Source organism: Phyllobates terribilis, unplaced genomic scaffold, assembly GCF_046119375.1.
Source record: "Phyllobates terribilis strain yellow unplaced genomic scaffold, ASM4611937v1 Scaffold_1__5_contigs__length_1240528914, whole genome shotgun sequence".
Lineage (NCBI taxonomy): Eukaryota > Metazoa > Chordata > Amphibia > Anura > Dendrobatidae > Phyllobates > Phyllobates terribilis.
In genome coordinates this window covers 99128153-99143455 of record NW_027362761.1, presented here as the reverse complement: position 1 = coordinate 99143455, position 15303 = coordinate 99128153, and the positions used below count along the sequence as shown (strand labels likewise).

General features: G+C 44.5%; 1 protein-coding gene across 1 annotated transcript in view; it reads right to left on the bottom strand.

The window, feature by feature from the left end:
- RIGI (RNA sensor RIG-I) overlaps nucleotides 1–15303 on the bottom strand; it is a 100096-nt gene that overhangs the window by 72599 nt on the left and 12194 nt on the right. Inside the window, exons 2-3 of the mRNA XM_073664886.1 lie at nucleotides 13491–13618; nucleotides 4505–4639 (exon numbers count right to left, since the gene is read on the bottom strand). Coding sequence (XP_073520987.1) covers nucleotides 4505–4639; nucleotides 13491–13596 — 241 coding nt within the window. The 5' untranslated portion in view covers nucleotides 13597–13618. The remainder of the gene's footprint in view (nucleotides 1–4504; nucleotides 4640–13490; nucleotides 13619–15303) is intronic.

Sequence of the window (15303 nt, the reverse complement as noted above, 5' to 3'; positions counted from 1 at the left end):
CAGCAGACACCTTTGAGGCCCATCGTCACCAGGCAGGCTCTTGAGCTGGTAGCTCTGGACCATGTGAAATTGGCTCCAAGCCGGTCGGGCTAAGTCTATGCCCTGACAATTGTGGACCATTACTCCCGGTTCCTGGTGGTGGTTCCTGTTAAAGACCTGACAGCCCAAACAGCGGCCAGAGCCTTCCAGCAACACTTCTGCCGTCCACACGGGTATCCGGAACAGGTCTTGACAGATCAAGGTCCAGCATTTGAGGCTGAAGTATTCCAGGAGTTCTGCAACCTCTACGGCTGTAGGAAGATTCAGACAATGCCTTACCACCCGCAAACCAACGGGCTGTGTGAGAAAATGAACAATATCGTCATTGATCTCCTCAAGACGTTGCCCCTGGAAGAATGCAGCCTGTGGCTGGAGAAGCTGCCAGACCTGATTGACTTGTACAACCATATCCCGGTGAACGCTACAAATTGCACCCCGGCTTACCTGATGCGCGCAAGACCAGGTAAGCTGCCGATAGACCTGGAGATGGGAGTCCTGACGCCTGAGGACACCTCCCCAGACGCGGACTGGGATACGGAACGGCGGCTACAGTACAAGAAGGTACAGGAGAGTGTGGAGAGGAGTCTGGCTCAAGCGAGAGAAAAGCAAGAGAGGCTCTTCAACCAACACGCCCCTGCTGGTCCCCTGGAACCTGGTGAGCAGGTCCTGAAGCGGAAGAGAAGGCTTCACAAGCTGGAAGACCAGTGGGAGAGAGACCCGTACACAGTACTGCAGTCCGACCACAACAACCCGAAGGTATGTGTGATTACCAAGGATGGAGGAGAAACCACTAGCACCGTCTCCAGAGACCACCCAAAACGGTGCCCCGAGCAACTACAGAGTGCAGGAGAAGATCAAGATGACCTTGAGCCCGCAGAGGACAAGGAAGAAATGATCAGCACAGTTCTCGGAGAGTTCCCCCGCACCTGGACTCGAATAAACGATGCCATAGTGGTACCCGTCCTACACTTCCTTCAGCCTACCCAACAAGAGCCTACAGGAGAGCAGGAAGAACAAGAAGAACCCATGCCAGCAGCCCAGGAGAGTCAACCCTCTGCTGACAGTTAGCCTGCCATGCCTGCGGTAAGCCTAAGGACCCGCAGACAGCTGCCTGCCCTGCCTGTAAACCCAGCTAGTAGCTGTACCCTTAATATTAGTGGGGAAAGCCAGGTTAGACCACCACCAGACAGTGGGTTACGGAGGTCAACCCGGAGCACTAGGGGTCAAATACCAGCTCGCTGGAAGATCTAAATGTATAATGTATATATTTAATGTGTTATGTTTGTACCCTGGTTATTAATAATGTTTTTCCAGTTTCCCTAGATACAATGGACTGACAGGTTATGGACGGTGAATAACCGGAACTACCATGTAGATAGTTGCACCTGGTGCCCTCTTGTGAAGTTGGCCAAAGAAGAAAAACCTGTCCGGCGTGGCCTCCTTGTGGTCCAAAGTAGGTAGCTCAGCCTTGCCGCTACGCCCAAGGCCAGGAACTTGGGGTTTATAGGGACAGGTCCCCACACTGCTCAAAAACTTCGCCTTATGGGGTGAAATGGACACCCGGTCACGGATCATACGGTGACCCTCTTCTTTTGTTGGTGATATGGACACCCGGTCACAGAGCACACAGTGACCTAAAGAACTCAATATGTGGTGTTGTTTGTTATTTCTTTCCCTGTTGTGTTTATGGTCATGCATTTTTACCCTGTATTTGTGTTTCTTGTTTAATCCCGGAGTACTAAAATTTACTAGGGGGGGAAATGTGTCACCCCAGGCCTGGATGCCACAAATATCAAAGGCTGTGTCTGAGACCAGGAGGGAGGTTCTCTGGTCAGGGACCATTAGCATGCAGCACCTCCTGTCCCAGGCCAGTAGGGGGAGCAGGCTGCCCCTAGAAAAGCTGGAACTGAGGGCAGGGTTAGGGAGACCAGGGCCCACTTCCGAAGCATCCAGAAGGGTTCCCAGAGGAGAGGGACAGGTCAGCAGCAGCTGAGGAGTCCAGGAGGCAGAGGAGGAACAGCAAGCCAGGGACAGAGGCGACGAGAGCCGGTCCTGGCTGAAAGAGAACTACACAACCGGACACTGGGGTCCGAGGCTGTCAGGGTTGCAAGCCCTGCAGCAGATAACCAACCCGCAAGGGATTTCAGGTTCCTTGGCCTAAGAAGCCTGGAGGCTCCGCCACACAGAGGGACCGGTACAGCACGGAGAAGCAACAGGTACCTAAGGCCCGAGTCGCAAGCCATACAGGCGAAGTGCATGGCCAGCTCAGGGACGTGGGCTATCACACCACGAAAAGGGGGATAGTCAGCAAGGGCAGAGAGAACGGTAGGCCTACCCACTCACCCTGACCAGTGGGGCTCGCCCGAATGCTCTCAGACACCCAGGCCCATTCCTACCCTGTACTCCTGTTGGGTCATTAGTACAAACTACAATAAAGACCCTGGACTGTTTGAAGCACACTGAACCCTTATTATTGCGGCCTGCACCATCACCCCCAGCATCCTATTACACTGCCCTGAGGCTGCACTCTTCCCGTGGGGAGTTATCCTACCCCTGTGCTGCACACCAACATCAGCCTCAGCGGTCTGCCTTGCAGCGGCGGTCATCCCTGACTGCAATCCATGGGTGGCGTAGTCGGACATTCAAAACCCTACAAATAGACTGCCACAGCATTCGGTCTGACCACCCTGAGCCACGGGATCGGGTCGCCACTACTACCCCCAACATTGCACCGAAGCCCGGTTCCGGGTGCCCCACGGCCCAGGGGGCGGGTCACTAGCAGTCAAAGATGGGTGGGACTGGCTGCTCACATATTCCTACTTGGAGTGGTATAGCAGATAAAAAGGAAACCAGTTCTCTCATTCAATATGTGTGTGTGGAGGTGTGCAGACCTCCAGTATTGCTAGTGTTTGCTAAGGACTAAAGAGCTGGACACTAACCCCAGTGGGCGAACATTAACAGAAATAAACACTTGAAATAGATCACTCGGTTTGTGATGACTCTATATAATATATGAGTTTCACTTTTTGTATTGAAGAACTGAAACAAATTAACTTTTTCATGATATTCTAATTTAAAGAGATTCACCTGTACATGTATTATTTGCAGAAACACAAGGTCTAAAAAAGACCGAAAGACCAATGTAAAAATTCTTATTTTTACATATAAAAAAAAATAAGCCAAAAATATTTAAAGGGAATTTGTCAGCAGGATTTTACATCCCAAACTATTTATATGTGCATGTAGCGATTTCAAGGACATAAGGACATATCCAGCAATAACTTTACTTAGCCAGCCGATTGTCCATTGCTGAGAAATCATTGTCTGAATTGATATGCAAATGAGGCTGAAGAGCTATTTGTAGATCTGTAGCCTCTGTCACTCCAGCTCTACTCCTCACCCAACGCCGCCTCATGATGCTTGACTAATGGCTTCTTTGCCTAAAGCCACACAGCATAGAGGCTGCCAGTCAAGCAAATAGACGGCAGGGAATAGTGCTGGAGTGACAGAGGCTTCAGATCTACAGCCTCATTTGCATATCAGTGTGAACGCTGATTTCACAGTAATGGAGGAACAGACTGGCTGTGTAAATTTATTGTTGGATTTGTCTTTGAAAGAGCTACATGAACATATCAATAGTTTGGGGGGTGAAATCTTGCTGACAGATTCCCTTTAAGTATCAAAACCACCATTTATAGGCTAAATAAAGTCATGTGAGCACTGACAACGTGGCAAGGCTAGTGTTAGTCTAAATACATTTAACACGACAACTGGATTTAAATAGGCAATTTTCTGATGGCAACTTCCCTTTAATAAAAAAATGTATATACTCTGGAAGTATTTATAATCATTATTATCGTCATACCCAATAAATGAAGGACTAAAAAAAATTATGTTTCATGACTGTGGCAGTGGAGAGAGTGACCACCAACGCTCAGCACAGTAGGGGAAAGGTGAACATTGCTTTACAATTTGCTGTGTATAGCATGCAGTGCCGTTCTTTTTTTGTCAAAATGAACATTACAACAGAACCCATAATAAGTCAGCGGGATCTGTTTTGCGCCATTGGTGTTCTTCGGGAGAGCTCTGGCTCAAGTCAGAGATAAAATTGGCAACCATGCTTTAACAGTATGGTGCTAGAGGAAAGGAGTGCAGTCCGAATACATCATCAGCAATAAAGATAAGGCACCAAGAAAACAGGTACCATCTCACGTTTTGACCTATGTATAGGTCTTTCACAAGGATATCTGTAAAGTAGGAATGCAAGGCTTGATATGTGGTGGAGTCTTGGGCAGTTTTTGGCCACTTTGAGGGAACAGAAATATGGAAGTCACAATGCAAAAATTGATCTCAGCTTGAAATGAATTGTTTTTTTTAACAGCACGTAGATGGCTGATATTGTTTATTTTTTAAGATCTATAAAAAGAATAAGAATTAATGACGGGATAGCCAATGTAAAACATACCAGTTGCGGCCAGCACATCAATAAACCCTTGGTACCATCCATCACTTTCTAGTTCGAGTAATTTGTCGATGAACATGTTGGCAGCAGCAGTAGGTCCCCTTGCATCCTCAGCTTGTTTTATCTGCTCTTGGTTACCTTGTAAAAGAAATAAACATTGCATTGGTCATTTTGATTGACGTTTGAGTATGAGTGCAATGAATGACGTATAGCCCAGTGCAAGTGGACTATCCTTTGCTTACCAGAAAATTCCCTGGCGACTGAACGAGGCCTAACACAAAAAAAACATGCAAGTGAGGTTTTCAGTGGCATCTCAGTTGCACAGCCTTACTCAAACCCACACGTGTTTCAAACCATTATGAGAGACCTGGAAAACTGTAGTATTCTGAAAAGCTATTGTCACGGCGACACCGTGACTGAGTGGGGTCAGACATTCGTGGCGTCTGGTGACACATTCATCTGTGGTAGTTGGAACGGTTTCACCATCCTATTAGCAGTTCTGGCTTCCTTTGTTCTGTGTCTGAAAGCGTTAAACTGCTTCGCTTGACTCCTGGAGGTCTGAGATGGTCTCAGCTGTTCTGATATTGTTACTCCCTGCAGATTTAAGAACTCCCCTCTTAGCTTCTGTCTCTGCCAGTGATAGCTAACCACTTCCTGGTTTGGAGGTGAAGGAGAGTTCAATCAGGAGCAATGGTTTGGAGTAGTTTTCTGGAGGAGATTTCTGTGTGGATTTAGTTTGTGTGTGTTCTTTGTATCTAATCCTCTTCCTATTTGGTTTGTCCCACCTACTCCTTCCCTGATTTTCACTCGGCTGTCTTGTGAGTGTATTTGTATGATAGTTGTTTTCCTTTAACCCTGTCTGTTTACCCTCTGTGTCTTTATTTTAGAGCAGGACTAGTCATCCTGCTTTTCCCCTCAGTAGCTAGGTGTATTCTCAGGGTAAGACAGGGATAGGTACGTGATTGCCGCACGGGATGAAATAACCCATCTAGGCACGCTAGAAAATTCAGGGAGGCATAGGGTTAGTTCAGGTGTGCCCCGTGTCCCCCAACTAGTGACAGAGCTTCTGTTCCCTTTTGCCTCACTGTATGCAGTCTTACTCCCAATGAAAGTGTGACAGCTGTATGACTTTTTCATTTACAATGAAATAATAAGTTCTTGGGTTTCATTACATAGATTGGGAACCCCCCTAAACCTTTGCACAATACACTGTGCTGAAAACAGAGTAAAAAAGTCTAAAATCACAAGACTTGGAAGATAACAGTTGAGTTATTTCACAATGTGACTACATGCCTGTTTTTCAGGTCTAGCTACACTAAAAATATATAAGGTCAGCTGTTCATCAACTCGAAGGATCAAACAGGGACAAATCTGTCCTTGTCTGTTTGCGGGATATCCAACTATCCATGACCACCCTTACGAAGCAATAACATAAGGGTATGCAAAATCATCAGTTTTAAGTTCAGAATAAAAAATGATGATTTTACATCCATAAGGTGATCCATATTCTATTGAGGTTTCTATTTTTTTGGTCTATATGGAATCTGTATGTCTGTATTTTCACACGAACAATTTAATAAATAATAAAGGTGAAATAAAGTTTCCTAAATGTATCATTCTAAGATAGAAGTGAAAAAATAAGACATATGAATGGCTACCGGTATATGACCTGATTTTCACACACCCATTGACTTATAATGAGTGAGTCTGATGCAGAATACGGGTCAAAGCAGTGTAAGCTGTGATTTTTTTACATGCAAACCATCGGTCCATTTGTAATATCGTTCATGTGGAACCAGACCCAAATCCGGGACTGTCCGCTGTACCTGGGACAGTTGGGACTAGAGAAGAGCGGATCGATTCACTGGTCCAGCATCCAGGTCAGAGCTACCTTTTGGCTGGGCGGGAGGCCACAAAGCTCTTACCTTCCGGCGTTACCGGTGCGGCTTTTGATCAGCCAGGGCCAGTGCGACGTCATCTGTGCGTCCTGCTCATCTTTAGTTGGGATCTATTGATTTATTTTTTGTTCCTTCATTCACAGTCATAGCCGCCAGAACTTTCATACCTTTAGGTAGCTTCACTATATGACATTTGGCTTCTGGTGTCTGTAAGGCAGTGTTCACACAGTGCAGTATTGTTTTGTTTGTTTTCTGCAGGATCCGCACCAAACTACACAATAACAATCCTCTGATTTTTGCTGCATTTTTTTTTTTTTTTTAGGCCTTTTCCCCTTTATTTGAAGCAGTTTTGGTGCAGATGTGAAGCCGCGTTTTTGATGTGATTTTTATAGTACAGAAAAGCTTTGATTCTTAATAAAAGTAATTGCAGTTCTTTTATATGCGTTCTTTTAAGCTCCAAATAGAAGACGAGAAAAAAAAAGCACCAAAACCACACAGTTCAGCAGCGTCTTTAGACCACAAGGGGCGCAGTTCTAATTAAACCACATCCACTTTGCTTGGACAGATAAACAGCAGAATTTCTGTGCAAAAAAACGCAGAAAATCTGCAGCATTTACTCTACATGTGAACACAGTCTAAATGACCAAGAAAAGTAGATGTGATTCCATGAAATCTCTGCCCTCTGTGGACGTTGCTGAATTCTGTGGTTTTGGAGCATTTTTTCTTTATAGGCTTCTACTGAAAAAAAAAAAAAAAAAAACGCATGAAGAAAAAAAAGCTGCTGCATATTTTAAGCTCAGAATCAAACCTTTCTGTAGTATTAAAAAGGGTTAAAAACTCTGCTTCATATCTGCACCGAAATCGCATCAAATAAGAGGGAAAAAGCATAAAAGAAACGCAGCAAACACATAATAATCAGAGAAGATTGTTATTGCGCTGTGTAGTGAGGACACCTGCAGAAAAAAAAAAAAAAAATCGCAGCGTTTAAGCAACGTATGAACATGGCCTCAGCGTTATGTTTTTAATATAGTTTTAATACAGAAAAAATATCAATCACGCCATTTTTTTTACGCCATTTACCGATCGCCGTAAATAATCTAATTGCTGTGTTGTGCAGGTTGTTACGATTATAGGGACACCAAATATGTCCATGTTATGTGCTGCTTTGTGATGTTTATTAATTTTTTTAAAACGTGCATTAAACATGACAATATTTTAAGCGTTTTTCATTATTTTTTAGTAATTTTATAGGAAGAAAAAAAAATCTTTTATTCTCAAACTAGAATAGAATACATAGAAATCCATCGCTGTGTGTAATCTATACAGAAATACACTGCTGTATTTAATGTACATGTATTCTCTGCTTCTGGTGTCACTGCCTGATATAGAGTTCAAGATTACCAAAACCTCCTATATGTATCATTATGAGCTATAGCTCATTGGTAGAGTTGCTGCCTGTGAACAAAGAGAAGCGAGTTAGTGTCCCAGGAGGACCCGATGGCCAGTGAAGTGAATACATTAACTTTAATTTATGCACTGAGCTGAGAGGAGGCGCTACGGAAGCAATGAAAATTACGCAGAGGCAAGTATAGAGCGGGACAAAACCAATGACCGTGACGGGACAGTCCCGCTAAATCCGGGACGGTTGGGAGCTATGACTAGTCTTTTGCACTACCCTACCATGTAAGGGGAGGTTCCGTCACAGATTCCATCATTTCTACAAGAACAAATAGAGCAGAATACTACACGTTTTTAGCAAAATTACGGAAATCTGACAGATCCCATTACAAGTCAATAGGTTCTTTGCCGCTGATACCCTCAATGGGACTAGTCCGTCCCGGCTATGAATTCCACTTGGAACAGAAAAAGCAAGTTCATATAGCTGAAGTGAAACCTTAGGTTATTAGTGAAATCATTCATCTCATGCATCCAGCACCACGTATGCCCATTTTCTAGTCGTCATGTCAGGTAAACGACTGGGTTTTGCCCAGCCCTGACAAATGACAATGATATAATGCAGAAATCTATATAAAGAATGTGATAACATCTTCAAGAGGATACCCCTGAAACATTGCATAGGTCTTGTTCCTCCTGGCAGTATCTTAGCGTGCAGGAGTTTCTTCAGTGAGCTACTTTTTTATAGATACCCTTGATAGACTGTATTTTTTGCACTTTATTAGATAAAAATATTTCTATTCCAAGAATACATTTGTTGGGTGTTTCAACTTATATGGGATTTTAGAGAGTGTGAAAACACTCTGACACCAAATTTGACTTGCTTTGCTGTTTTTTTTTTTAATGATCTGTGATATTATGCATCAGTTTATTCAGCAGTTCTGATCATTTTATTACAAAAAAAAAAATTATGGCAGGACATGCATGACTCCTACTTTGAAAGAGAAAGTAAAATCTTACACATGTTGGATTCAAGTACAAGGTTATAAATAGTGTTGAGCATTCCGATACTGAAATATCGGGTATCGGCCGATATTCGCGGTATCGGAATTCCGATACTTTTACAATATCGAATACCGGAATCGGAAGTTCCCATAATGCCTGCGCTCTGCAGTGTCTCTGAAGGATGACAAGCTGGATGGCAGCGCTCAGCTGCGATCCAGCCTGTCATCAGAATGCCATCCCAGCGTGAGAGAATTCTCCTGATTGTTTAAAAGCCGCCGGGCGGTAAATAGCCGCCGGCTTTTAAACAATCACACAGCCCCATACTGCTTCCCCGCAGCCTCCCACCCCGATCCTACGCTCCCCTCGCCACCTCCCATCCCCATCGTAAGTTAGGACCGGGCGGGGAGCGCAGCACCAAGGAGCGGGGAGCGAAGGACCCGGGCGGGGAAGCCGGCAGTGAAAAGACTTCACCGCCGGCTTTCCCGTTCTGTGCTGCGCTTTCCCGCCGGTTATTTCAAATGAACAGCTGAGGTATCAGGTGATGCCGATCAGCTGTTCATTTGAAGTAGCCGCGGTGCCCTCGGAGGGTTCATGCGAGTTCATGCTTGACTGCATGAACTCACACGAACTTTCCCACGGCCGCACAGGTCAGCCTCACCTCCCAGACCATCAGACCCGTCATGATTGGTGTATGTGGGTGTCTGTGCGATGTGTGCGGTGTGTGTGCAGTGACTGTGCGATGTCTGCGTGTGTGTGCGGTGTGTGTGCGGTGACTGTGCGATGTCTGCGGGTGTGTGCGGGTGTGCGAGGTGACTGTGCGATGTGTGCGGTGTGTGTGCGGGTGTGTGCGTGCAGGCAAACATAGGCCGATGTGACACTACTACTCCCATCGGCCTATGTCTGTCCCCCGTCCACTCGTGCCAGCAGGATCAGCTCGATGGGAGCAGTAGTTCCCATCAGCCTGATCCTGCTATTTAAATTGCCCTACTGTGTCCCCAATAAATTTTAAATACATGTCATTGGTGGCCAGTGGTTACCTACAATAAATAAGTTTATACATTACCTGTACCCGCCGATCGCCACCTAAAATAAAGTAAAAAATAAAAAACTACACCTATACTCACCTAGACACCCAATTCCCCGAAGCCATCGATCTCCTGTAATAAAATATAAAATAATAAACCACAACCTTATCCTTACCCCTCCGTAGTAGTCCACGAGTGTCCCACGATGATCTCCAGTTTAGAGCAGCCACATAGAATGTGACCGCTCTGAACCGTTGCCGCCGCTAGAATGACGGCGCCGTAAAGCAGCCCCGTCATTGCATAAGCGGGTTCGCCGGAGTTCAGGCAGCGCTGCTCCGGTTAGCTCCTTTACGGCCCTGCTGTACCGTGAGAAATTCCCACGGTACAGCAGTGCCGTAAAGGAAGTCTCCGGAGCTGAGCTGACTGAATGCACTCCGGTGACCTCAGTCAGGGGCTCCCGCTGCCGGGAGCGGACGTGTTCCCGGCAGCGTGAGCTTACAGCAGCCATGACAGCTGTCACATCTCCAGATGTGACAGCTGTGCATGGGAGATCAGCGCAGGAACGTGGACAGGTAACTATTTTTTTTTAGTAAACTAAGAATTAAATAAAATGGTGTGTTTTATTTCAAATAAATTATTTTTTTCTGGGTGTAGTGTGTGTTTTTTATTTTTAACACTTTGTAGGTTAGTAATGGGGGTGTCTTATAAACGCCCATCATTACTAACCTGGGCTTCATGGCAGCTGGCGCTGACATGAACCCCACCACTATTACCCCCTGCCAAAGCACCAGGGCAGCGTGGAAGAGCGAGGCTAAGTGCCAGAATTGGCGCATCCTATGGATGCGCCATTTCTGGGGCGGCTGACGGCTGGTGTTTCTAGCCTGGGAGGGGGCCAATATTCATGGCACCCTTCCTGTGCTATTAATATCAGCCCCCAGCTGTCTGCCTACCCTTTGCTAGCTATTAAAATAGGGGGGACCCCACGTAATTTTTTTGGGGGGTCTCCCATTTTAATAGCTAGTAAAGGCTAGGTATTCAGCTGGGGGCTGATATTAGTAGCCTGGGAAGCTCCGTGGGTATTACCCCCTTCCCAGGCTTCAAATATCTGCCCCAGCCGTCTGCTTAACCTCCGCTAGAGACTAAAATTATGGGGGATCCCACGCCAATTTTATCTTTAATAAATCCTTTATTTTAACACTAAATGACAATTGAGGGGTTAATAAAGATGCAGTCCCTAAATTATTATTTATTTTTTAATTAATTTTTCCCAAAAAAATTGACGTGGGGCTTCGCCCTATATTTGTGTCCAGCCAGGTACAGCGGGCAGGAACGGGCTGCCCCCAACCACCAGCTGCCTATTTGTACCTGGCCGGACACAACAATATAGGGAAGCCCTTTTTTTTAAATTATTTCATGAAATAATTAAAAAAAAAAATGGACGTGGGGCTTCGCCCTGTTTTTGTGTCCAGCCAGGTACAACTAGGCAGCTGGGGGCTGGAATCTGCAGCGAAGGGAGGCCCAAGCTTTCTGGGCCACCCCCCGCTGCAAATTGCAGTCCGCAGCCACCTCGTAAAATGGCGCGTTCATAGAAGCGCCATCTTCTGGTGCTGTACCCAACTCATCTAGGGCCCTGGTGCGGTGGCTCACTGGGTAATAAAGGGGTTAGGGCCAGCTTGGCATTATCAGCTGGCCCTAAGCCCAAAATTCATGGGTTCACGCCAATATTAGACATGACCACCATGAATTTCTAGTAAAGTATTTAAAAAAAACACAAACACCCAGAATAAAGTCCTTTAATTGAAATAAACACACAATTCTTTATTGTTCTAAATTAAACCATACTTACCATCACGCCCATTCCAGCTGAAGCCAACGATCTCCTGCAATAAAAGAAAAATAATAAAGCAACCTCATCCTTACCTTTCCATGGTTCCCAGGACGGCTCCAGCTCTGCTACATTGAGATGACAGGCTGGACCGCAGCAGAACGCTGCCATCCAGCCTGTCATCCCGCAGACACTGAGAAGAGCAGGCTTGCTTGCGCTCCTCAGTGTCAGGCTGTGACGGCATAAAGATGAGCCGAGGTCATGTCCAATGAACTCGGCTCACCTCATGCACGTCACTGACAGCGTGGGAAAATTCTCCTGCACTCAGCGCTTCAGCGTGAGAATTCTCCCACGCTGTCAGTGACGTGCATGAGGTGAGCCGAGTTCATTGGACATGACCTCGGCTCATCTTTATGCCGTTACAGAGAGACACTGAGGAGCGCAAGCATGCCTGCGCTTCTCAGTGTCTGCGAGATGACAGGCTGGATGGCAGCATTCTGCTGCGGTCCAGCCTGTCATCTCGATGTAGCAGAGCTGAAGCTGTCGTGGGAACCATGGAAAGGTAAGGATGATGTTGCTTTATTATTTTTCTTTTATTGGAGGAGATCGTTGGCTTCAGCTGGAATGGGCGTGATGGTAAGTATGGTTTAATTTAGAACAATAAAGAATTGTGTGTTTATTTCAATTAAAGGACTTTATTCTGGGTGTTTGTGTTTTTTTTAACTTTGACTATGGGGTTAGTAATGCAGGTGTCTTATAGACGCCTCTCCATTACTAACCTGGGCTTGATGTCAGCTGGCATTATAAGCTGACATCAACCCCAGCCCTATTACCCCACTGCCACCGCTACAGGGCAGTGGGAAGAGCGAGGCTAAGTGCCAGAATTGGCGCATCCTATGGATGCGCCATTTCTGGGGCGGCTGACGGCTGGTGTTTCTAGCCTGGGAGGGGGCCAATATTCATGGCACCCTTCCTGGGCTATTAATATCAGCCCCCAGCTGTCTGCCTAGCCTTTGCTAGCTATTAAATTAGGGGGGACCCCACGTCATTTTTTGGGGGGTCCCCCATTTTAATAGCTAGTAAAGGCTAGGTATTCAGCTGGGGGCTTATATTAGTAGCCTGGGAAGCTCCGTGGGTATTACCCCCTTCCCAGGCTTCAAACATCTGCCCCAGCTATCTGCTTAACCTCCGATAGAGCCTAAAATTACGGGGAACCCCACGCCAATTTTTTTTTAAGTAAATCCTTTATTTTAACACTAAATGACAAGTACAGTAATCAACACTATCACTGTACTTCATATATATGTGACTGACATGTTTCTATCTAATCTATGTGTGAAGCTCTATTCTGTCTGTTATAAATTGTCGGGTACCGATGCTGAATTGCCGGCCGGCTTTTTTAAAGAGACGGTGCATGAAAACACTAATATTTTTTTTTATAAATCCTTTACACTAAATGACAAGTACAGTAACCAACACTGTCACTGTACTTCATATATATGTGACTGACATGTTTCTATATTTATAATCTATGTGTGATTCTCTATTCTTTCTGTTGTAAATTGTCGGGTACCGGTGTATGCCGCTTATGAATTGCCGGCTTTTCGTGTAACACATTCTACATTATTCTTAGTTGTTTTACTTAATGTAGAATTAACCTACAAGGAAAGAAAGGGTTTATTTTCATTCCGATATTTCTGTCCCATTGACTTGCATTGGTTTCCGATATCGGAATCGGCGATATCCGATACTTTTTGGGTATCGGTCCGATCCAATCCGATACGATATTTCCTGATATAGGAAGGTATCGCTCAACACTAGTTATGAATGGAAAATCTTACTTTCAGATATCCAGGTGCTCATGTCTCTCAGCACATATGTGGGTCGCAGGATATTCACTATGTACCGACTGAAGCATTTCAGACTTTCCTTTACATCGGAACCCATCTTTCCTTACACCGTTAGATACCTAGAACAGAAAAAATATTATTTTTTATTTATTATTTAGGTGTTTTGCTATTTCAGTATACAAACATTGTCCATAAGCAAGAAGTCCTAAATTAATCATAACGGTCGTTTTCACTTTTATTTCATAAATAGTAGACATGAAAATAAACAACTTTGTAATTTATCTTTATCAGAGAAATCTACTTTCTCCTCCTAAACGGATCTTTCATTCTCAGCTCATGGGTAAAGTCTGTATTCAGTGAAGGCAGACTTTCCCATTACTGAGATAGGAGGAGATGACAGCTGGTGCTTATAGGATTCTATGATGGAGGGAGTAAGAAGGAGGAGGAACTAGACACAGACATACTGATGCAAGTTTTCCTGAAAAAGTTACACTTTCATTTTTTATTTTTTTTTAACATAAAATTTAAAGTGTAACCGTTTCAGGAGAACTTGCAGTAGGAGGTCTGTGTTTTGCCCCTCTCCATAGAACCTTATGAGCAGCAACCATCATCTCCTATCTTAGAAATGGCGAAATCTTTTACAGCTTCTAACCTTTAATTGAGAGTGAAAGATCAATCCAGGAGGAGAAAGAAGTGGATATATCTGATAAACTATATTACAAAGTTGCTTGCTTTCATATGTACTATTGATGGTTAATCTTTAAATGGAGACTGCCACCCACAAAACTCAAAATTAGGTAATTTAGACATTAAATAGCGGTCACAATTTTCAGATTTATATTTTTAAAATATTTAGAAAACCATGTATCCTTTCCTTTAAACTTACAATACTTTCTACTGTGTGCTGGTATATCACATAAATCCAAATAAAATACATTTAAGTTTGTGGGTGTAACATGAAAACATTTGAAAAATCCAAGGGGTATGAATACTTTTTTCAAGGCACTGTATATACATACACACATAAAAAACTTATTACATATGAAAATGAAGGGTTCTCTGTGAACCCTTGGATCCTCCACACCTTCTCTCATGTTGATTGATAGCGCCCGCTGACACTGTGCTCAGGTCCGGCAGTATCAGTATGTGCAGATGGAGATTCAGTCCAACCAGCTTTCTAATGTGAGTGCTGTCTATCAACATAAGGGAAAGTGCAGGGGATTCTAATTGAGGGGACAAAATGGTGTACTGAGCTTTTGGCCATGCCAAAAGGTGAACCAAGTTCCCCTCATTTAGCTATGCATTCCCCTTAGTTTACTCATTTCTGGCAAGGTGGGCTCTCCTCCTTGAGTGACAATCCTGGCGAATGGCAGAGCTGTGGTATTAGTAGAACTATAAAGCTCAGCACACGTTTTGCTATAACACATTCAGTGGTTTGATGCATAGATGAAGAAAAATGTTACAGCAGGAACTGAAACGTTGCTGTAACCACATGGCTTAATAAAAGCACAACTTTTTATTTCTTTCTTAAATTTTGGACTGCTGCAATTTTTGCATTACATCAGCATATGGATCTGACTGAAGTCCCTGGATTTGCACGCTTTGCAACTAAGGGCTGCTTCAGCTTTTCTTTACCTATATTTCTATATAGAGATAACAGGGCATATGATCAAGCTCCAGACACAGAGCTGTGATGCTGGGGGATTGTGATTCTACAGGATTGAGAAGACCAGCTCAGTTAGGAGCTGAGAGGTAGGTGAGTAGCTAACTGGTTTGTAGAAATCAATGGGCTGAAGAGAGCTAA